We start from the raw sequence: 24,072 nt of genomic DNA, 5'->3' as shown, positions 1-24,072 counted from the left end.
TCCTTTCTCAAAGACCCTTATGGTTGTGCATATAGGGATTTTAAAAAAATGTGCCCTTTGTTTAAAAAATGTTTTAGGTCAAAAGCATAACCTCAAGAATTCTGATTCATCAGTGCCCTCAAAGCTAATCCCCAACTCAGTACCTCAGATGGAATGTGAGATAAGGGTCCAAACCTTCAAAATGAAGAAAAAGATTTCTCCCTATACTCCTTTCTACAATGAGGATGCTAATAGCATCTCAAGGCCTGGTATATTTTAGTGTCAAATAAGACTCACTTTCTGCTTTCATTCTGATAAGCTCCTTTCTAAAACACGAGTCCAGGAACTCCTTAGCTCAAACTGCAGAACAAGTCCATTCCAGAGGGGAACACAAAGATCAAGTGATGTGGATCATCTAAATATTGGAGCATGCTAAAATGCTTTACTTTGAAAGCCATTTTCAAGTGACTACTTTAATCATCTAGAATTTTGCTAATTGAACAGCCAACTTAAATGCCAACTCTACTCACTGAATTTAGAGTTACATTTAATTTGAATTGTTTCTGTTCTCTAAAAATACACATTAGAACTTTTTAATTTTAATTCCACATTTTAAGCAGCACTTAACGCTCCCACACAGCCAGCTCCGACGGGCACAAAGGCAGAAATAAGTACTTGCCGAGAGTATAGTTCTCCAGCTTCAAGCTTAGTAAGAATTCATCTGTTGAACTGTTTAGGTTAAGTTCTGCCCTTCACTGTCTCTCAGCCAATCTCACAAAAGCCCAGCAGACAGTGTGTCCTACTTGAATGCAATCACGGTTGAATTCCGACTTTCATAATCTTTTTCTGACCTTAAATAGTTCTTCTCCATTAAAAACAGTCTTGCTTCCCTCTTGGGGAGTGATGGAAATGTTAGCTATCTTTACTGTGGTGGTGGATTCATTGGTGTACGCATCTATCGAAATCCATCAAATTGTACATCTGAAATATGTGTTGTTTACTGTACAGGAATCATACCACAGTAAAGGTGTTAAAAAATAAATGCCTTAGCATTTATTTAGAATAAACAAACTAGATATCCTTTCTCAAAGACCTGATGGTTGTGCCTATAGGGATTTTAAAACAAACAAACAACAACAAACAAACAAACAAACAACAATCCTGCCTCTTCCTCTTGATTGCTAAGTTAATTTTCTGGCTCTGTCTTCATTTGTTCATTTGAAAAATGTATTGAAAATCTTCTCCTTAGCTGTGTGCCCTTTGGCAAATCCCTGTGCATTATGGAGCCTCAAATGTTTTATCTTTGAAACAGGAGTAATTTCCTAGATTTGTTGAGAAGACCTCAAATCAGATGGTAAATAGGAAGGTGCTTTGAAATCTTTTGAGGGCTGTAGAAATACCATGATCAATATGACCACTAAACCCAAGCCGGGTGGGAGAATCTGGGTTGCAGAGTTCCGAGAAGGAAGCCAGTGTGACTTGAAGAATTCTACTGAGAGAGAGAGGTGACAGTGGGAAGGTAGGACTTGGGCTGAGTCATGGTGGAATGGGAGGATTTAAACACATGGAGAGGGCAGGAGAGGGCAACTCAGACAGAGCTGTAAGGTCTATTCTGCAGAAAATGCATATAGGTGGGAATGACCCATCAAGTTGGCTGGCTCTGAAGCCGGTTGTTGCCCTGAGTGTATTGAGGAATCAACTTGAAAAGTAGATTAGGATCAAGTAGAGTCTTTTCGTTGACCTTGACCAGCTTTTGCCTCAAACTCAATATAACCAACATTAAAGCTTCAATCAAAATTGATTAGGATGTGGTAGGATGAGGTTGGTATTTTCAGAAGACTCGTCTGGCAAGAAGAGAGAGTTACTGGATGCACGGAGACTAGTTAGAGGGCCGCCATGTTCCAGTCTTGGTGAGAAGAACTAAAAGCCTGAACTATATGAGAGCAATGGGGGTAAGAAAAAAAATGGTACATGAGAGAAATGAAACACCCTGACTGTCATCATTGTACCACTGCTGCCAACACCAAAACCACAAAAACCATGGCATTGCAAGAGAGTAGCATGGATTTGGTGAGACAGGTGAAGGGAGAAGTTGAGAATGACTCTAGCTTTACAGTTTTGGTGACTGGGAAAATGACATTATTAACAGGCAAGATGGTACTTTTCCAGGAGAGACAGATGGAGGCTTTAGTGCTGGTTATATTGAGTTTGAGGTGCAAGCTGGACATGTAAGTGAAAAGCTCAGGACTCTGTTGCTTGCTACTCCTGTCTTTGAATGTTATGCTCTTGTGACCTTGAACTGTTGTAGTCTTTTTCTAGCGTGCACCATATGTCATACTTCCATGCCTTTTCTCTTGTCCTTCCCACCTTTATTTTTCATTATTCTTAAAGTCTGCCTTAGTGATGTATAATCAACACACAGTAAAATCCATCCTTTCCAGATGTATGGTACGAGTATCAACAACAGTATATGGTCATGTGACTACCACTACGCTCAAACAGAGCATTTTCCCTGTGTCTCTTTAGAGTAAAAGCCCCTTGCCTCATCTCCAAAACTCTAATCTGATCTCTTTCCCTATAGTTTTGCCTTTTCCAGAATGTCATATAGATGGAATCATACTGTGTCTAGCTCTTTGTGCTTGACTTCCTTACTCAGCATGAGGATTTTCAGATTCATTTGTGTGTTGCAAGTACCAGCAGTTTGTTTCTTTTTATTACTGAATAGCATTTTGTCGTATGGCTGTGCCAGACTTTGTATATATCTTCACCAGTTGAAGAACAATAGAATTATTTTTAGTTTTTGGCTATTCTGCTTAAAGCTGCTGTCAGCCTTCACATACAGGTCTTTGTATGGACACATGTTTTAATTTCTCTTGGAGAAATACTTAGGAGAGAGATTGCTGGATCATAACATAAATGTATATTTATTGTTTCAAGAGGCTGCCAAATTGTTTTCTAAATTGACAATATCATTTGTATTCCCACTAATAATTCATGAGAGTTCCAGTGGCTGTTTGGGATGCTTCTTCCCTCTCCCCCCACCCTTACCAGCTACCTTGTTGTTATGTTCTTAGCAGTCCTATGGAGAGGTTCACCTGGTAACTATCCTGTCCACTCTGGCTAGTAAGGAACTGAAGCTTGCCAGCAATCAAGTGAGTGAGTTTGGGAGTGGGCTCCCTGCCCTAATTGTGCCTTGAGATGACCACAGCCTCATCTGACAGCTTGGCTGCAATCTCACGAGAGATCTTGATTCAGAACCACCTGACTAAGATGTTCCCATGTTTCTGACCCTCAGAAACTCTGTGAGATAATAAATGTTTGTTGTTTTAAGCTGTTAAGTTTTGGCAATAGATAGTTAGTACACTGAACAAAGATGCTGGCATGACGCTCAAGGGAGATGTCAGGTCTGGTACAGAGATTTTGTGTGAAACTATGAGAGAGGGTGAGTTTTGAATGCTTTGTGCTTGAGGCCACAGCTTCCAATCCTATTTCTGGGACCATGTCCAGAATATCTCTATCTCAAAGGATATAAATGATTTTCAAAACAAAATTAAATAAAAATATTGTATTTGGAGGGGGGGTGGTCGGGAGCAGGGGTCACATACTCAGATAACAATTGTGGTCTCCCCATTTTCTGAACTCTAGACTTCACCTTCCATGCGGTTTCCCTCCATCTCTACCCTCTTGCAGTATTTTATGGTGTTCTATTCATTTGGCAATTTTCAGGTAAATACAACTTCCTTACATTCCACTCTTCCTCTTCTTTCTCCCCCTTCCCCCACCTCGGACCCCACCTTTAGTGTTTCACAGGGAGACACAGTTAAAACAACTCCCGTGGAATCTGCTCAGGCATAGAGAGGAACAATGAACTGGGGGCAGCCTTGTTCCCTTATTCCTACTTGGCCCCCAGATCCCAGAGCGTATGGTTTTCCTGGAGAAGTGAGTGTGGGAAATAGATGAGGATGGAGAGGGCTGGAGGGTGATGGCGGATTCCTACTACCTCTACAAGTCTGGAGAAATACAGAGGCATCTTGGTGAGAAGCAGTCTCCCACTATCTGAACAGTGACTGGGACTTATCAGCCCAAATGAGGCTTAGGCAGCTTTTAGACACCGAGATTAGACAGAATCCTTCCACCCTCCAATTCAGTTAGAGCTTGGGGTAGGGATGGTTGGTTATGTGATGAGAGAGTGTCAGGATAATGTCTGTGACAAAGTCTCCCTCTTTCCCCTTAAACATATTTTTCCTTGAATAGCAGCCAAGACTGTAGTCCAGGACAGCTGGCACAGCTGGCTCCTTCTTGAGGGAATCACAGGGCTCCTGTGACCCACAGCAAAGCTTCGTCCAAAGGAAATCTCTTTTACTTAATAAAGGTAGCTGGGATTCCCTCCCACCAAATTCTTCACTGTCTCTAAAGTTGCACATGGCCATTTATACAGACACAGAGGGAAAATACAGTTTTCTGAATGTAGCACCCTTACCTCTCACAGCAAAATAGCTGGGCCCTTTAGGATGGAGATGCTTTAGACAAACCCTGTATCATATCTAATGTCTCCTAAGACTTCTCCTGCAAAGTGAGGGTAGAGAGGGCCTTTGGGCTTCACTCTCCTCTCTCCTACTGCCCTGTGAATATAACCAAACCGCTCTATCAATACAATTGCTTATTTTTAAATTTTTGCACAAAACCGATTTCTCCTGTGAAGTCTGTCATTATAGTCCATTACCGAAAGCTTTCTGAAATGGAAGTGTGAGGAGATATGTGCAAAGCAGAAAGAAATGGGAAAATGTTAAACAAATTACTTTTCACCTGTGAGATTCTCCTCCCTTCATCTTCAGCATTATTTGCCTAGTCTATTGACATTTCAGACTCGAGGAAGATTACTGGCATAAATGTACTGACAGTTTTTTGCTTTTTGTTTTTTAAATCTCTCCGAGGGTTCAAATGACAGAGGCTGTTAGCCTGAGAAACAAGACATTTGCATTATTGATCAGGCCACACTGTTTTGACGGAAACAGCAGAGAGTATTCTCGGCTGATTTGCATGTGACAAGTTGGTGTGCATCTTGTCCATCACTTCTGGGGAGAGAATGCTGCCGCCACATGTGTTAGACATCACGTCTCAGGTTGTCCTTTCAGGCTGTCAGTCATTGAACCTGCTGCTGCTGATTAAAAACCTTATCGCCACCAAGAAACTGTCTCCTGCCTGCGTTTGTGCCTGTGGCCATAGGAGAGTTGCTCTGTGCTCCGGGCTATCTTTATTGCAGATTCCCTGTAGCCAGGGGTCCCAGCTGTTTGTATGAAGTGGAGGCTCACAGAGCTGAACAAATGACTTCACCATTTTCAATTTAGTTGTGCTACAGGGGCAGCGGAAGATGAAAACACACCGTATTGTTCCTTAACGACACTGCTGGCTTACTAAACAATGCTGCACCATCACAGTTCGCCGGCTTTGGTATGTAAATTGCAAATACTTCCACTCAGCGGGCAGAGGTTTAGATCCAGTAGGTCCCAGATGGGACTCAGGAATCTGTCTTTTAAACAAACAGACCGATCAATTGGATTGAGACAAAACATGGGACAGACTACCAGAGATGGAGCTACATACACATTAAAGGATTGATTGAGTGGAGGTTAGGAAATCAGAGTTTTGTCTTAGTAGCCTCAGGACAAGACAAAGAGAATATTCAGGGGAAAAAAAAATCCCAATATTTTAAATTTATAGCACCAGATTGTTAGAAATTTAAGGATATGATTTATGTCTAATTTCTCTTTGGTGATACACTTAGGTTGGTACACTTGGTGGATAGGCACTAAATAAGTAAATCTAATGCTTAATGATCTTAACAGATTTAAAATACTTATCCTTTGTTGAACATTTTTATTAATATGAATCATAATAGAGAACCCCAAAGTAGACCCCCAAATATTTGGGAATTTAGTAGCATTTCATATTAGTTGAGGAAAAAAAAAGATTGATCAGTTCCTGCCTGGTATTTTAACATCTGGTTTGCCATTTAGCTTTAAAAAGAGGCTGAATTTCTACTTCACTTCTCAACCTCAAATAAATTACAGATGAATTAAAGATCTAAACTGAAAATAAATAAAGCTGTATCCACTCGAGAATAACATACAAGTACTTCTTTTTAGTGTCTTGGCATTGCATAAAACCAACAAGTCAAAAAGTTAAAGATAGACATATTTGACTACCTAAGAATTATTGTCTGGTGAAATTTCATAAAAGAGTCAAAACTCAAGCTGAAAATTAAAGATAAAATTAAAAACTTGAGAATGATTTTTGAGTAGGCAGTTACAGAAAAAAATCCATAAATGACCTATAGTTTATGAAATGATGTTCAACCTTGCTCAAAATTATATAAACATAAATGAAAATAAGACACTCTTATCATCTCTTCACAAAAAATAATGTGTTTCATGACATCAGCTTTAAGGAGAGGTGGAGAAAGGTACTTAAGCAATTACTATATAAGTTTAAAATACTCATATTCTTTGATCCAGCAATTCCACTAATAAAAGTGTACTCTAGAACTATAATTGTACATGAGAACAAGGATGAAAATTATAGCACTGTTTGTAATAGTTAAAAACCTGGAAATAATCCAAATAATCATTTAGAGGGTTGGTTAAGTAATTAATGATTCATAAAACTTTGTATTATTTAAAAAGTATGATTAGAGCTGTATATTTGGATATGGAGGAAAAAAACCCACCGAGATACACTATTAGATTTAAAAATAAGAGAGAAATGAGGGCACTAAGTGCTTATATTATGTTTCTATTTGCATACAGCAACATCCCTGAAAACCTGTTTATATACATAGAACATCTGAGGAAACATTAAGAAGTTGTTAAAAATGGATACATTTGGGAATGGGAGGGAGGACTCTGAGGTAAGAGGAAGACTTATTTTTCATTGTATATACTTCTGTATTGCTTGAAATTTTAAAATCATGTAATGGATCTTTTAAATTATGGAAGAAAAAGCCACTTGGAAAAGCTAGGATGTCACACAACTCAGCGGTTCTGATTACGGCATAGTGTTTGTGATCATTGTATTTTGCTATTAGAAAGATCAAGTTATGTTTTATAAAACAAATCAACTAAGCCTATGAAACATTTACAAAAGGGATTATTTCTTAAAAATTCAGCGTATTAAATGGCAAAACTTCATTAGTAAAAAATTCACGCATTTAGCATAGCCTGTAGGTACCCCACGGTGTCCTACTGCTGTGTGAAGAAGTTCCTGTCATTCCCTCTGTGCCATGACATGCTTTCGGGACTTTGCCTGGTAAATGTGGCTATTTGCCTTGTCATCCCAGTGTCTTTAGCCAGTCTGCCTTGTGGGTAATGAGCACTCCAAATTCTAGCACCTGGGAGGTAACTCTAAATGAATGAGTGGACTGGATCTCTCACCAGCTCTAACAGTTTATGTTAAATAAGAGTTCCTTTTTGTGTTCCGGGGACCTTCTAAACTCCATCCTGGGGAGGAATTTGGTAGTTTGTGTCTAAGCCAGTTCCTACAGAAATGGCACTGAGCAGAGTAGATGAAGACAGAAAACTTTGTCAGGAGCTTAATCCTAAACGCAGGATAAAAGCAGCCACAGCGTAGCCTGAGGCACTTGGTAGATTTTAGAAAGACATTGTCCTGGGAACCTTGGGGCTAAATGTCCCATGGCTGGCAAGCTGTAACACATGTATTTTCGGTTTAGGAAGAAACTGAGCTTTACAACAGTGAAATGAGGTGGGGGGAAAGGCACAAATATTGAGAACCAGTCCTTTTCAGCATTGCCTCATACCTTCTCCATGCATTCTTATTAAATCCAGATGCATGTTTAATTTTAGAAGTCTTTAAATAGGTATGTGTTTTATTTGCCTGTTTTCTACTGGAATAATGTTGTAAGCCTAGAATGCTCTCTATTACCTGAAATTTACAGCTCTGTTTTAAGTAAACAGCAGGTACTTAGCTAATTAAATGTGATACTTGTAGGGCCTTGTTTATAGGAAAGTGTCAACTTTCAGGATGTTGTGTGTTAAGTCTTGATAAAATTATGGAACAAATAACAGGGTACTCTCATTTCATAGGCTGACCTTGCAGTCAACACCACCTGAAAATGGCTCAAAACAAAAAATGACCTAAGGGTTGAAACAAGATAAGATCAAATTGATGTCATGGTAATTACACAAAGTACCATTCAATCATTGGATGGAATTTACTGTTGTTCCCTGGACTTAGATGTGAGTGGGAACATGCTGCTTTTATTACTCTGCTGGTATAAAAGACAGGCGAGGACTTTATTAACTGCTGCAGTTACTGAGAAATCACAAGACGAAGCTAAAAATCCCTCTTCAGATCCACAATCAACTGCCCTGAATACATCCTGCAAAAAATCCAGAGGAAGGTAATATGAATGAAAAAATTGGGGGATTTTAACTGAGGAGTAAAATGTTTGTGAATACAAGGGAGCTGGTTGTGCATAAATCTTAGTAAGAAGAGAAGCAGGCATTTACACATTCTCCTTTCAGCACTCATGATTGAACTGGGAGGAAGTCTGCAAAATTGTGGTCTGTGATCACAGGCTAAGATTTTATCTAACAGAAGCTAGAAACCAACTCTCTCCTGCTGAGTTGTGTGAGTGCCTATCAGTATCTAAAAATTTTCTTCAAGAAATACTGGATGTCATTTGAAAGGCATTCTTTTGAGTGGCTGCTGGGGGTCAGGCAGAGGGGGAGTAGACTTTACATAAGTTGCTGATATTGTTTTATCATCAGTTTTTAAATGATGCACAACTGTATCTTGCAGCTGGCCAGTGGTAACCCAGCTCACCTGTTCATCCCAATGACCATAGCTTTTGATACCTTTTGAATAGATGTTCTTGGGTAAAATTGAATTGTAACATCGAAATCTCTTGAACATCATCATTTCCTTTTTCTTCTTTCATAAAATGCTACAAAAATAAGAGTTGGTAGTATTTTTCACTATTGCTGATGGACCCTGTGATTCTAAATCACTTGGCTAAGTCTAATTGGTTTGTTCTGATGAGAGTTTCTAGAAATGTTTGCTAATCTTAATTATATTTGTATCAGTACTACTTGAAGGGGCAGCTGGTTGAGCAATTGAGACTAGAAAATAAAAATTTCCTTTTGTCCCTTCTTATTAGCATTGAGGATCAGGATTTGGGCACATGGAAGAATTATGGGCTGACACTATGTGGATCCCTTAAGAATACAGGAGCTCCATTTCACTTTTATAGGAATTTTTGTTTCCTAAGCTCTACAGTCTTTTCCCCACTCAAATGTAAGATACTTTATATTAGAATAGAGGAATATTTTTAAGTTTCTGAAGACGTCTTTAAATAATAACTTGACTTAACACCAGTTTAATTATTCAAAATATCAGTCACACAGATTGTAATAATTTCCTATTGAATTATTTTAAAAAGAAAAGAACAATTATCATTTATGGAAAATATATGTGTTTTCGTTTCAACTTTAACTTTGGTTTTGGTTTAATTTGAAGTTTTGAGTCATATTTCTCACCATTTCCTGCTGGAAAGGGTAGCAGGTGAACAATGTTAGAAAAGCCATTGATTATGTTCCAGATCAGACTCTCATTTTCATTGTATATTTCTTTTTAAGGTGGGACTCATGTTTCCATGAAAACTCAAAGTAAGATTTGGGAAATAGAAATAGTAACATTAGAAGGTAACAAGTGCATTTTGTTCAAAAGTAGATCAAGATAATCTGCTTTCACAAAGAGAAAATATACAGGAATCAATTAATATTTCCACTGAGAACAGTGTGACCTACAGCACCAAACTTCCATTTTTATAGACTGTGAATCTTAAGAGTAGTTTGCTATCAACTTATGATCCTTGCAAATTCTGGTTTTGGTGTGGAACATTTCAGCATTGTAATGTTGCACAAAGTAATCCAGTAATTTCTTGCTTCATCAAACTCAGCAATAACATCATAGAAATGCTCCAGCATCCTTAATACACTGGGGACTGAGAAGGGGAGAGAGAGAGAGAGAGATCACGTGCTTAGGCTGGAGTGGGAGTTGAATCACTTCCACCTGAATTAGAATTTGAATTGAATTGAATTTGGATTGAATTGAATTTGAAAAAACAACAGTAACAGCACAATCCATGTTTGAATTAATGTCCTAAGAGAGGAAATGGATTAACTGTGTGCTTCTAGGCTAGGGTAGTAAGGGGACTATCATGCCATCAGATCACTTTCCAGGTGACTGTGGCACATCCTTTTACTTCTTGGAAGCATAGATTCCTAGTCTATAAAATAGGTGCCATAATAATACTTTCCCCAGAGAAACATAAAAAGAGAACCAAACAAGGGAATGGATATGAAAGCCAATGCTTCCACCCGCTTTCCCACTCCCCACCAATCAAATGCTAGTCCTCGTAACTTGATTGGGTGTCAGATGCCTCTTTATCCAAATGAAATGTCTTTCTTAAAGCTGTTCTAAAGAAGTTAAAGTCAGCAAATATGCAAAATAAAAACTACATCAGTGAGTTATACTTGAGCTAGCACCACAAAATGCTGCTCTAAAAAAAGATGTCAACATTTTATTTAGGAATGTACCACCTGAAAAACAAAACATTTAAGAAGTTCATTGTGAAACAGAAAGACTTGAAGGCAGCATAATGAAATGTGGTTCAGAGCTTGGAGTCTGGAATTGGAAAGAGACATTCTAAAATCTTGGCTCCGCCAGTGATGGATCTTGTGACTTTGTATAGGTTACTTCACCTCTGGAATTTCTTTATCTGCCAAAACGAGAATAATACCTCACAGGGTTGTCATGAGTATTGAATCTATTTGTGTATTCAAGGAGCTCAAAAGAGTACCGAGAACACGCAGGTGCTCAATTAATGGTAGGCATTCTTTTTTCGAGTAGAAGCTATTATTACTACCAAATTCAATATGGCAGAAACTGTGTAGAATGCTAACTCCAAAATTTTCTTCACACTTTGTTAGATTTCCCTTAATAGATGAACTGAATATGTGTCATATAAATAACCCCCATGGAGCAAAAGTACCAGGAGAGAGTGGAGAGAAAAGACTGGAGTCCCCTATCTCAGATCCTGGAGGAGAAATTTTTATTGTAAGAGAGAGCAGTTGTTCCAGTATTGCTGTGCATCAAAGTACTGAAAAACAGCAGATAAAACAAAAGTTATTTTTTAAGGCTTTTTGGGGTACTTATTTCAATTTTGAAACTTTTACTTTTTTATTTTTTAAGGTGGCAGTTTCTTTTTATTTATTTATTTTTGGGGGGAAGGAGGTAATTAGGCTTATTTGTTTATTTATGTTTAATGGAGGCAGTGGGGGTTGAACCCAGGATCTTGTGCTTGATGATCACACCCTCCACCACTGAGCTATACACTCCCTGCTCCTCAAGCAAGTGATTGTCATCTCTCAGGGTTCTGTTGGGCAGCTCTTAACTTTCTCATTCATTTGTGATCAGATGGTAGCTGGGGTTGGAGTCACCGGAAGGCTCGCCAGGGCTAGTCGTTCAGATGGCTTCTTCACTCATTCCTTCTTGGCCCCTCTCTCTCTCTCCATGTGGCCTCTCATTCTCCAGGGCCTCTCCATGTGTCTTAGCTTTCTTTTTACATGGTGGTCTCACAGCAGTAGCACTTCTTACAAGGCAGTGGGCTTCTAAGATGCAGGAAGCAGGGACTGCCAGGTCCACGCAGGGATGTCCCCACAACTGGCCCAGTGTTGCTCCTGCCTTATTACATTGGTGTGAGTTGTCATAGGGCCCGTCTAGATCAATGGGATACAAAGACAGACACACTACTTGCTGATGCGGAAGGGGCAAGGTCATACTGCAAAGGGAATGTAGGCTGACATATTTTTGTGGCCGTCTTTGGAAAGTACACCTGCCATAGCAGAGAAAACTTAGGGGCAATGAACAATAAGGGGGCTTCTCTTTGCAGGTCTGCTCTGTTTTTAATCACAGAAAAACAAATGCTTGTAAAGTAAAGTGCCAGGATTGAGAAATCTATAATCCTAGCCTGTCTATCCTATTATGGAAAGACTTTAAGGTGAATTAAATATGTTTCTGTGCTTTAGTGCTTTTAAATGGGAATGATGCTTGGTGTGTCAAAAGATTGCATGAAAATTGCTGAAATAAGCATAGCAAAACATAATGCACAAATCTTAAAAGTTACAAGAAAGTTTCTTATAGTAATATAATAATGCTTCATATAAAACTTTTCTGGCCTTTGGATGTTTCAGTTTTCTGAGTGATAAATTGATACTACTCAATGTTTTGTTCCTGATAGCATTTCTTCCTGCAATAATGTTAATTTTAAAGAAATAGTTATTTTTGAACAACAAATATTTGAATTTCTCATTCAAAACAATATTTTACAATGCACAGAGTTTGTCCTATCAAAATTTCTTGTTGATTTAGCATGCAGACAGTTTAAAAAATGCTGATGTGCTAGAAAAACTAGAAGGGTAATAGAAGAACTAAGATTTTAATTACATAATTATGTTAACATCGTAAAGTGCTTTTAAATAACAATTAAAGTAGAAAGTGTACATCTTATTATAAGCCTCTTAAATTTAGTCAATTAAGAAAAGAAACTTCTCAAAATATGATTGTTACAAGAATGGTCTTAAAGAAATTGAAATTTTTATAATTCTGTGAGCACTTCAATTTCCATCTAAATACTGCCTACTCTTTTTTTCTTTTTTTTTTGAATAAATATTTTAAAGGTCATTTTTTTTTGTTCTTTTTTATGGAATTCTCCCCCCCCTTTTTTTCCTTTTACAAAGCATAGCTATACAAGCTGTGTTTTATATACCTCTGGTCTCTGAGACCCCTTTTTCACTCTTTTTCTCTCTGTTTCATCTGGAAAACAAGGTGGCTCCCTTTAAAAATTTTGTGAAGCCACAAAACACTGTTAAGTGATTGATAAACAGAAATCCCACCCAAATACTGCTGCTGAACTCTGTGACTTAGTTTCCTCTGGATACTGGGGCACTTTGGGGATACACTATTTGCAACCTCTGTGATTAGGCTGGGGAAATTATGAGGACTACTGAATACCTGAAACTCTTGAACAAATGTCAAAACAGTAAAATATGTATTTACTACTGTCATGTTATTTCTCCCTGTGAAGTACGTGTTCTTTATTCTTATTAGTTTTTCACCTCTCCATCTTCCAGTCCCCAGTCAATCAATTTCAATGTCTACAAATGCTTTTATTACAGCATTCACATCGCTCTAACTCATAGTTATTTGCCTTTGTATCTGGGTCAGAGAGCAAGAAACTCATTCATATTTGTGTCATCCATACTTGGCATAGTGCCTGGCATGTAGCAGGTACTTATTCAAAGGCTTTAAATCTTTCAGATGTTCAATCTGGACCTTATATTTTGCACTTCACAATGTTGAACTGTCAAATTATCCAAAATGCATCTTTTCATAAAATAAAGAAAACATTAATTATCTATACCAAAGAATGGATGAGGGGTTTTGAGGCAGATCATGAGAGTATTAACCAGCTTCTCTTCGTCCATCCCCCTAATCTCTTAGCCATCCTTTGTCATTACCTTTAGAGTAAATGATCAGTGAATGTGTTAATGGGTCTCAAGGTCTCTCTAGTGCCTGGGAGCAATATTTGAACGTCTCCTTGGAAGAACTGGGAAACTGGAGGATTATTGAGGTTGGGGGCTGGAGCATGGGTTCATAGAACCCATTTCACTTGCTGCCAGACCTGCGGTTCAGAGTATGTTACAAGAACAGAGTAAAAACCCACTTAATGGAACTAGAGCACACAAAGAGAGAAGCAAGGCCACTCCAAGCTGGGTTCCCTGACCACTGACTCCAGACTCTTTAAATTCGTCCACCAGGAGACAAGAGGTGGTCACTCGGTAGGAAGTAGAGGTGAACCTGTCCAAGGACCTGTCCGTGGGAGTTGGCGGGATGAAGGATTCTGAACATTCCACTTACGCTTGTGACTCTCCACCAAATCTTTCATGCAGGCTAAACTACTGGTATCTTTGCTGGACCAGGCAAGATGCTAAAACTTACAGACCTCTCCTCTGTTTAACAAACAATTCTTGAATTCCTATCTCATGCCAGGCAGTGCGCCGAGGATTAAAGGCTTTGCTTTCAAGGGTCTCTTTCATTAGCGATTGTTCACTGAAGGCAGCCTGCTTTTCTGGTCCTTGGTGGTTAGCTGGGCTGGATGGGGCTAATGAGGTGAAGGCTTAGGTTAACCCTCTGGAAATCAGTTAGATTTAGTCTGTTTTGTTAACAAAGAACTATGCCTCTACTTTCAGCCAGTCATCTCAAAACTGTGCTATGAGTCAGCTAGGCTTCCTGGTGTGGGGAGCATGAATGAGTCACCCCATTTATCACCACCATCATTAGAAAAATTGAAAACCTCAGTCTCTGGCAGTGGGGGAGCAATGGCAGCATCTCTGCAAATAAATGAAGGACAGGATGTCACACTGTACCAAGTGTTTGTCATCTTCTTGGAACAATCTTTTATTTATATATGTGTATATATATATATGTACATATATATGTGTGTGTGTACATACATACATGTACACATATATACACACACATATATATATATTTAATTTGCCTTGAAGCCTTTCAATACTAGGGTAGACAGGCTGGGATTACAGATTTCTCAATCTTGGCACCTTACTTTATAAATACTTTTTTTACTGTGATAAAAACAGCAGAAGAGCTGCAAAGGGAAGCTGCCTTATTGTTCTTTGCCTCTAAGTTTTCACTGCTATGGCAGGTGTACTTATCAAGGGTGGCTGCAAAAATATCTCTCAATCTAAACTCCCTCTGCAGTATGACTTTGCCACTCCCACATCATAAAATAGTGTGTCTATCTTTGTACCCCATTTCCTACATGGGGTTGGTATGTATGTGTATGGTACTTGGTGAGTCAATACATATAGAGAGATATATACAGATATATAATGATGTCTCTATATGTGTGTGTATGGTACAGTGGGATTTACATATTTTATAAATCACTTAATACGTTAATTATATATAATCACAACATATAATATTATGTAAACATGTTAAATAATAGTACATTATGGCAATAATATTTCATAATTTCAAGAACACTTTTTTAATCTCATGGAGTCATATGATACTAAGAATCTAAATTTGTGTACATACATAGTTTGATACAAACTAAGAGACACTCAATTGAAACCCTGAAGATTTTACATATGCTTTTTATTACAGCTTTCTTTTGAATTCTTATCATTTTTAAATATTAGCATAAAATGACTCCTACTTTTGGCATATTTAACACTTAGAGATTCATATATTAGCCAGCTACGAATTCTACAGCTAAGTGAGAATACCATTGTCTCTAATGAATTTATTATCTGAAAATATTTTATTTTATTAAACATTTATTCTAAGTTATCATTTAAGAGTTATCTTGTTCCTCAGTATGAATGACAGCTCTATACAAGCAACTTTTGATTGATATTATTTTTGCTGTTCTAAAGTCCCAATGCAACATAACTGCATCCACCCTTCACAAGGGCTGGTGCTAGGGTAGTGGTAGGAGAGAGGGGGCAGTTTCCACCCTTAAGAAGGGATGGAAAAGACAAACATGTACATAACTGGCTAGTGTTCAGGATGGACTGTGGAACCTTATCTAGAAATTATAAGCATAGTGACAGGCAAATGCAGTGGAAGTTATTTATTCTTACTTTGGGATTGGATAAAACTTTCACAGAGAAGCTGGAGGCTGGGCATCTCCTTAAAAGACTGAGTGGGTGGGCTGAGAAGGGGGAGAAAGGCCTTACGGGTCAAGCTGAGAACACACACATTTTCTTGGCCTCATGTCATTCTGATGTGGCAGGTGGCAGGAGGTGGAGCTTGTTGAGTGGGTGTTGGAAATGCAATGCAGGGTTGGTTATACAGAGTCTGTGATGCCTGCAAGATACTAACTCGGAATAGCAAGAGGCTGAGATTAGTACATCTGATTTAGATGGAGCATGTTTTGCAAAATAGCATAAATCCCAGCTGAACATAATTATTGTTCCTGTCCCAGATCTTAATGTTTTTCTTCCAAATTCCAAAACAGAAAGACTTAAAGGTGATTAGGATGATGAAAACATTTATTAAAATGTTTTCAAAAACACCTAGAATTTGAGAGTTAATCCTTTTCTGCTTGGTTAATCTCATCTCCTTTTGAAATAAAGACAAAGCCATTTCTGTTATTAAAGCTGAAGCAACGGTGACTGCAGTTCTGCTTTTTCAGTCTTCTCTTCACTTTATCATAAAGATAATCCTAACACGTGCATTGACTTCGAGAGCTCACGTTCTGTGATCTTGTTATAAGCGCTTCTCTCTGAATTCATTCTGATATAATTGTTCACTGCATAATGCTGAATTTTCATAATATATGGGCTGCAATATCAAAGCACAAAAATGATACTAGTTTAAAAAGGAAACCAGTTTCAATTCTGAAATTTTCCTTGTGGCTTTGTATATCACTTGAGCAGTGGTTCTCAAACTTTTGAGTCTCAGAACTTGTGTATGCTTTTAAAAACTATTGAAGCGCCCAAAGAACTTTTTTTTTTCAAATGAAATTATATTTATCAGTATTTACTGATTCAGAATTATGTTGGAAAAAATTTTTAAATATTTATGCATTTAAAAGCAACAACTTTAAAGCCATCACATGTTAACACAAACATATATTTATTTAAAAAATGACATTTCCAAAACAAAAATTCAGTGAGAAGAATGGCATTGTCTTATCTTTTTGAAAAAATTGTAAAAGCGCTGGGCTACTAGGACATGCTACATTCTCATGCTCTTCTTTTTAAAAATTTTAAAATTTATTTATTATTTGTTTACTTGTCTCTTCTTTTTTTGGGGGGGGGTAATTAGGTTTGTTTTTTTTTTAATGGAGGTACTGGGAATTGAACCCAAGACCTTGTGCAGCATGCACTCTACCTCTGAGCTATACCCTCCCCCATCACGCACTTCTTTCCTCAATCTGTTGAAATTTCATATGCCATATAGCCTCTAGAAAATTTCTCTGAACACTTACGAGGGAATGAGAGTGAAAAACCCAAATAGCATCTTAGTACTATTATGAAAATTATTTTGACCTCACAGACCCACTAAAAGTATTTAGGGTCCTCAGATCACACTTTGAAAACCACCAACTTAGAGCAATATTTACTCCATGTTAATTATGGTTGAAGATACATAAAATTCATAATGACTTTTGTATAACTATAGACATCAGGTAGAAGTATCAGATGTTGTCAAATGCTTTTCTGTATCAATTGATATAATCAAATGATTTTTCTTCTTTATTCTATTGATGTGGGGAATTATATTAAATGATTTTCAAATATTGAACCAGCCTTGCATATTGTGAATTATTTCCAGCTGGCTGTGTCGAATAACTCTTCTTACTCATTTCTGGGTTGAATTTGCTATTATTTTGTTTAGGATTTTTGAATCAAATTTCACGAGATATACCGGTCTCTTGTTTTCTTGTTTTGTTCTGTATTTGTCTGGTTTTGGTGTCAGGGTAATCCTGGTCTCATAAAATGAGTTGGGAACTGTTCCCTCTTCTATTTTTTTTTTTGAAAGTGATTCTGTAAGATTGGTGTTAATTCTTTAGATGTTCTGAATTTTCTTTGTATTGGTAATTATTCTCTGTCTTTCTTATCTTCCATGGTTTGAACACAAGCAATCTATAACATTTTCACTACAAATGGGGATTTAAAAACCTGCCCCTTTTATCTTACTTGAGATTCTTCTATAACATGTAGGGATACAACCCAGTTCTCAGATGCAGTGAGGTCAATGCCTGGATATGGTCGATCACTCTGCTGACCTTGCATAGCCTGCTCTCATGCACTCAGAATGCTGAGGTAAAGCCGTATCTACAGTGAGTCAGGAAAAGCATTTAGAAAGGCTTTGATTAATACTCTCTGCTGTCTACTCTTGCCACATTACTGAGTTAGCATTTACTTTGCACACTGATAATTAGCCTTACAGTTCACCTACCACTAGTGAATAAAAAGCAGGAGAGACATTGTCCTTTCCTTCTGTTCTCCCACCTGGCAATGTGGTGGTGGGAAGGAAGTCCTCAAATGCTTGCATATTTTATAAATCACATATAAGCTCATTCATCTATCTATCTATCCATCCACGTTGAAGTTTCATGCTTTATAAATAAGAACATTGAGGCTTCTTAAGAGGATGTTAAGATTAAAAAAAGAGAATTGATTATTGTTATCATTAAACCCAATTTTATTGGTTGATGCGAGAAATGGGAAGGTTCAATTATCTATCTCTTTCCTAAAGAGAAATTGCTTTTTTATACATGGCTTTAGAGTGTGTTGGAAGCTGTAAACAGAGGGGTCAAGACACTGATGACTTTGTAGTAGTAATATGCAAACTACTGGTTATTGTTCTTGGTAAGCCAATTTTAGAGTAACTTTTTCCCCCATATCTGTTTTGCAGAAGAGCCATGGATTACTACGGAAAGTACGCAGCTGTCATTCTGGCCGTATTGTCTGTGTTTCTGCAAATTCTCCATTCCTTTCCTGATGGAGAGTTTACAATGCAGGGTGTGTGACCAGCTTGGGTTTGAAGTAATAAGAAAAGCACACATTTCTAGATGTACATCAATAACTCTATTAATTATATTTCCACCTCCTTTTCAAATGTGATAAATCTTTGCTGCTGGATATATATCTAGGCACTTTTAGATTGTGAACATAAAATTAAATTAGGTTCCAAAAATGTACAGTGGAAATGATATCTTACATGTTCATTTTAAACAGCAGTCTGTACATTTTCATCTGAAACAGAATCCTGATTATTCTTTATCTGAGTTTTACAAGCAGAAAATGCTCCTTATTTAGTTTAGTTCATTTTTGTTTTTTACATTTCTCCCAGAAGATTTGCCTTTGTCGATGAATTTTCGTATCAGTTAACAAGTGAGAAAACAAAACCATTTTATGCAGTAAATTTGTTTTGCTGTATTTTCTGAAAAATCTCATGTAGTAGCCAATATAATTCCATCTGCTGTGAAATTGTGAGCTACTATTGGTGATGTTTTTTCTCTAGATAAGTGGTAATATTTTAATTCTAGTTTCCAAATGCAGATATCTGATCTAATATCAGGCTGTCCCACTCACCAAGCTTTCTTAAGTCCAACATATTTTTCCTTTGTTGGTATTTGAAGTTTCTGTGGGGGGAAAAAACAATAGCAGGTTCTAAAGGGGAAAATATTTTGCCTCTGGGCAAAATTCTCCTTTCAGATGAACGTGGTGTTTTCATCTTGTCACGTTTGCATTCCCTATAGGCATACTATTAGCACTGAGATCAAGAAGTCATGCTTAAAGAAAGAAAAACGACTCTTACTGAGACTTCCCATGCATAGCTGCAAAAATTGTTTTCCCATGAAGATAACTGTAATCAGTGCGATAGATATTGTGCATGAAGGTTAACATACAGCCCCAAACCTTATTTATTTATTTATTTAATCTCCTTTTATTTCCAATAGAAAAAGGAATATTTATCATCCCATAATAAGGAAAAATTCATAGTTCCTTTAAAAAAATTTTGGAGTATTTTACTCTTCGTGTTTTTTTTTTTTTTTTTTGTGATAGGCTGCCCAGAATGCAAGTTAAAGGAAAACAAATACTTTTCTAAGCTGGGTGCCCCCGTCTATCAGTGCATGGGCTGCTGCTTCTCCAGAGCATATCCGACTCCAGCAAGATCCAAGAAGACAATGTTGGTCCCAAAGAACATCACCTCAGAAGCCACATGCTGTGTGGCCAAAGCATTTACCAAGGTGGGAACTTAAAGGGCCCCAGAAACTTTCTAACAGTTCAACCAGAGAAATGTCCCTAGAGCCCATTCGTGGGGCTTACTGCCAGAGGTACCTAGTGACCCATCCTTGGTTGGGTATCTGGAGAGGGAAGGGCTGCAATTGGCCACCTTAATCAGAAGAGTCAGCAAGCTTGTGGGCAGAGGCTGGGTTTATTCAGAATGAAGAGAATAGGGCTGAGGCGATGAGGGACAGGCTGGGAGAGAGCATAGAAGATTAGCACAGTGCAGACCTAACCTTTCAGAGCGAAGATGCCAGCTGGAAAGACGAGTATGCAAAGACGGCAAGCATCTGTTTAGCTCAGCTGGCTACAGACAATTTTATTTAACAGTTTTCAATTTTGCCTACCTACCTATCTATATGTATCTAGCTGTCATCCATCTTTTCCCCCTCTTCCCTGCCCCTGTAGGCCACAGTCCTGGGCAACGCCAGGGTGGAGAACCACACGGAGTGCCACTGCAGTACTTGTTATTATCACAAATCTTAAATGTTTCGCAAAGGGCTGTATTGATGACTGCTGATTCCCTGGAATGGAAAATTAATTTGTTCAGGGTTTATCGCTTTGCGAGATAAAACCCCCCTTTTCCTTACCATACCATTTTTACGCGCTTTCAGACTAGATTGCAGCTTTATTGCCTTTCTCTTTATCCTACGGTATAATCAGCAGTCTAGCTCTTTTTAGTTGTAATGAACTACAGCATTTAGCATGACCATAAAAAGCTGGTTCCACTGGAAATAAAGTCTTTTAAATCATCATACTATCATTGAATTCTAATTTTTTTTTTCTGAAAAGTTTCAAGCCAGTTGCTTTTGATAGGATTAATTGAAGGGAGGGAGCCAGTGGGTTGGCCGGGCCCTTATGTACTCTGTGACCTGACCCTGAAGACCCTTGTTCCCACCACGCCTTCCAGAGCAAGCTGTGAGTCCTTCAGCCAGGGGGTGATGACACGATCAATTGGGGTGAGGGAAGAAAATAAAACTTTTATTTCTAGAATATTCATTTCTACATCACTTCTTAAGATGCCCCTTTTTGTGAGTTTCATAAAAGTACAGATATATTAGTATGGTCATGCTTGTATAAAATTTATAAAGAAATAATTAGGCATGTATTGGGGATGTTTGGTCAGAAACTTTTTCACTGGTAGAAGTTTTCAGTCAGAAAAAAGAAGAAGAAGAAGAAGAGGAAGAGGAAGAGGAAGAAGAAGAAGAAGAAGAAGAATGCTGCTCTAGGGTTTGGTAAAGACAAAAATCCTCCCCAGGCTGAAGTTTCTATCAACTTGGCTTATATCTGGCAAGAAAAAAAAAAAAAAAAACAAGCACATCTTACTAGTCCCTGGCAGCCAGGTTGTAACCGAATGGTGGCTAAGGCAGGGATAGCATCCTCTTATATTCCACATCCAGGTCCAGATGGGTATGAAAAAATGATAAGCAAAGAATTCACTGGGCACCCACTGTCGGCTAGGAAGAGGATCAGTCAGTTTCACTTAGTTTTGTCCAAATGCTTAAGAGCAGGGTCATGCTTCAAAGTCACATTTATTGAGCATTTATACTTAAAAACAGAGATAGTCCCTGCTTTGAGAACCATGGTTTTTACTCATTAAATTATATTAGCTATGGTAGAGATCAAAGCCACGCCAAAGCTCAACTCCTAAAGGAGCCTGAAATTAAAAAAAAAAAACCACACTGGTCACAGATTGGGCTTTCAAAAAAAAATTCAGTTATCATCAATTTGTCAAGATTCCATTTCTGAGTGAAAAACCAATTCCTAACAGATTGGTAGACACACCAGATGTCAGGGTGAAAAATCAAAATGAGGGCATGTACTCTTAAAGAAACTGTAATGCACACAAACCCATTTCTTAACTTATTCATTCATTTATTACATATTTATTTAATGTCTAATAAGTCCTGGCACATTGTTAGATCATGGGGTTCAGAGATCTCAGGATTTTCTGGAAGATAAGATTGAGAAACTATAATGCACCTTAATTCGAGAAAGCAATAGTGCTACTCATCTGTTCATTCACACATTTAACAGATATTCATGGAGAATCTACTATGTGTCAGGTCTTGAGAGCCTGGAGGAGGAATCAGCGGGAGAGGAAAGCTAATGATACCTCCGTGACTGTAATGCCTTTGTCCATCTGGGATCACCACATTTGACAGAGGGGATGGGGGGAGTAATGAGAGAGGAAGAGGACATCCCCAAGGTCATTCAGATCCATCAGATCTACCTGGTGAGCACTCGGGTGAAATGTCTTGGCCAGACTGACCTCTCATCTAACTGCGTGCCAGCCATGGCGCTGGTCTTGGGAAAGCCAAGATGAATAAGACACAGATGCTGCCCTGAAGCAACCCACAGTTTGGTGGGAAAGAGCCATAACCAAAGAACTAAGATCTATTGAGAGATACACTATGGGAGAGGTGCAGATTTTGGAGAAGGATGGTTAAATCCGTCTTCTGGGGTTCGTCATGGAGAGCTGCACAGGATAGGTGATACTTGAGTCTAGAAGATAAGTAGATAGATTGGGGAGGGGTTCAATAGGAAGAGGAAACAGCAGAGGTAAATATTCTGAGATGGGAACTAGTCCGATGGTCACAGAATCACAAAGTTCAGTGTGCCTGGACTGCAGGGAACTGGTTGGAGGGCTGCTGCCTCCAAGAAGGTCCTTGTATAACATGCAAAGAAGTGTGCATTTCAGCTCAGACCCTCGCTTCTCAAACTAGTGGGCCTGAAGGTTCCTGAAGCTACAGGATAAACATGCAGATTTCTGTAGGATCAATTTGGCTGGAAGATTTGGAGGCAATGTTATCTTAATTTCAAAACAGAAACACGTACGTTATAAAGTAGAACGCAAAATTGCCAAAATGGGGTAAAATATTGTGACTTAGAAAGAAACTTCTTGTTGTAGGTGGAGCCTTCTGGATCCTGCTCTCTGACTGTCCCCAAACTCCTGGGAGCGGGTTCCCTTTTCCTGCATTAGGAGTACTTACGTGGAGGAGTTTGAGAGGTGCTATTTAAGGAGTAACACTCTCCGCTTTGCACTTTGGAGAAATCTTTGTGGCAGCAAGTCAAGTGTGATTTGAGAAGGTGAGAGGCTGGACATGGGCTCAGGAGCTGGGGCCTTTGGAAAACAGTCTTGGCAAGAGATGGTGGTGCCCTAGAGGCAGTGAGGGTGAGGTTAAGAGGAAGGGGTGGATTTGGGAGGAACTAGGAGGAGTCAAGATGACTGTGAGTATGCCTCCTGCTTTTAGGGGGCAGCTGCTGGATGACTGTGCCCCAAACTTGGGAATTGGAAAAGGTTTTTGTAGCATCAGAGTGGGGACATGACAGTTCAGTTTGGGACCCTCTGAATTGGGGTGTCTTGGGGGTACCAGGTGCACGTGTCTAACAGGCAGCGTGTACAGTGACAGACACGGAGCTTAGGAAAGGCCTCCAGCCTGGAGGTGTGAGCTTGTGGGTCACCAGTGGTCAGTGGCATCAACACCACAGGGGTGGCTAGGATTGCTCTGGTGGGTGTGAGGGTGTGAGGAAGAGATGCCGGACCACCAAGGATAGATTCTGGACCAGCCCGGCTGAGAAAGCGGGTGTGATGTGTTTTGGGACAGTCAGTTAGGAAGTTCTGATAGGAGCCCTCTGGAGAAAAGATGACAGTCTCAGATATATAAGCATGAGGAGGAAGAGAGAGGGCGTGGAGGCTGGAAATTTTGTTTTAAGCCTCCCTGTGAAAAATGCCTAAAAGTGGTGCCACAGGTACTGGAGGCAGAGTAAGCACGTGCTTGAGGGGTGCTTCTTTGCAAAAAACTTCTCCATGATTCACCTCAGCCAGAGAGCTGCCCCAGACTCTCCGCTTTGAGATTCCTTCCTTATGGCTAAAACATGGGATCCCATGCACCTTCCTCTTAAATGATAGCACCTCTGATTGGGGAAACACAGCTGGCCATTAACACTGCAAGATGAGTTAAACAGACCACCAGGTCTGTCTGCACTGCGGGTCCTGGATCCTGTCTACCAGGGAGGGAGGGGTGTCAGGCAGGACGGTCGAGGGATCAAATAAAGAAGCAAGATTTCTTCTACTTTGTAGTTGTGTTGAGAATTGACCACGGGTAGAAACTCCTAAGTGATGGCAGGGGTGTCACTGTTGACCAGGGCTCAAGGAGGAGGTCAGGAAATCAGGGAT

General features: G+C 38.9%; 1 protein-coding gene across 1 annotated transcript; it reads left to right on the top strand.

Moving 5' to 3' along the window:
• Positions 1 to 8,268: 8,268 nt before the first annotated feature.
• CGA (glycoprotein hormones, alpha polypeptide) lies at positions 8,269 to 20,647 on the top strand. Its single transcript, XM_006200313.3, has 4 exons — positions 8,269 to 8,395; positions 18,517 to 18,623; positions 19,671 to 19,855; positions 20,301 to 20,647. The coding sequence occupies exons 2-4, from the start codon at positions 18,524 to 18,526 to the stop codon at positions 20,376 to 20,378; spliced, it is 363 nt and encodes a 120-aa protein (XP_006200375.1). The 5' UTR covers positions 8,269 to 8,395; positions 18,517 to 18,523; the 3' UTR covers positions 20,379 to 20,647.
• Positions 20,648 to 24,072: the final 3,425 nt, after the last annotated feature.

The sequence above is a fragment of the Vicugna pacos genome, chromosome 8, assembly GCF_048564905.1.
Source record: "Vicugna pacos chromosome 8, VicPac4, whole genome shotgun sequence".
Taxonomy (NCBI): Eukaryota; Metazoa; Chordata; class Mammalia; order Artiodactyla; family Camelidae; genus Vicugna; species Vicugna pacos.
This window is presented reverse-complemented; position numbering and strand designations above follow the sequence as displayed.

Excerpts from the sequence above, each read along its gene's own strand:
- CGA (XM_006200313.3), top strand. The coding sequence starts at position 18,524 with ATGGATTACTACGGAAAGTACGCAGCTGTCATTCTGGCCGTATTGTCT. Across the intron at positions 18,624-19,670 it reads TGGAGAGTTTACAATGCAGG|GCTGCCCAGAATGCAAGTTA; the intron begins GTGTGTGACCAG and ends TTTTTGTGATAG. Across the intron at positions 19,856-20,300 it reads TGGCCAAAGCATTTACCAAG|GCCACAGTCCTGGGCAACGC; the intron begins GTGGGAACTTAA and ends CTGCCCCTGTAG.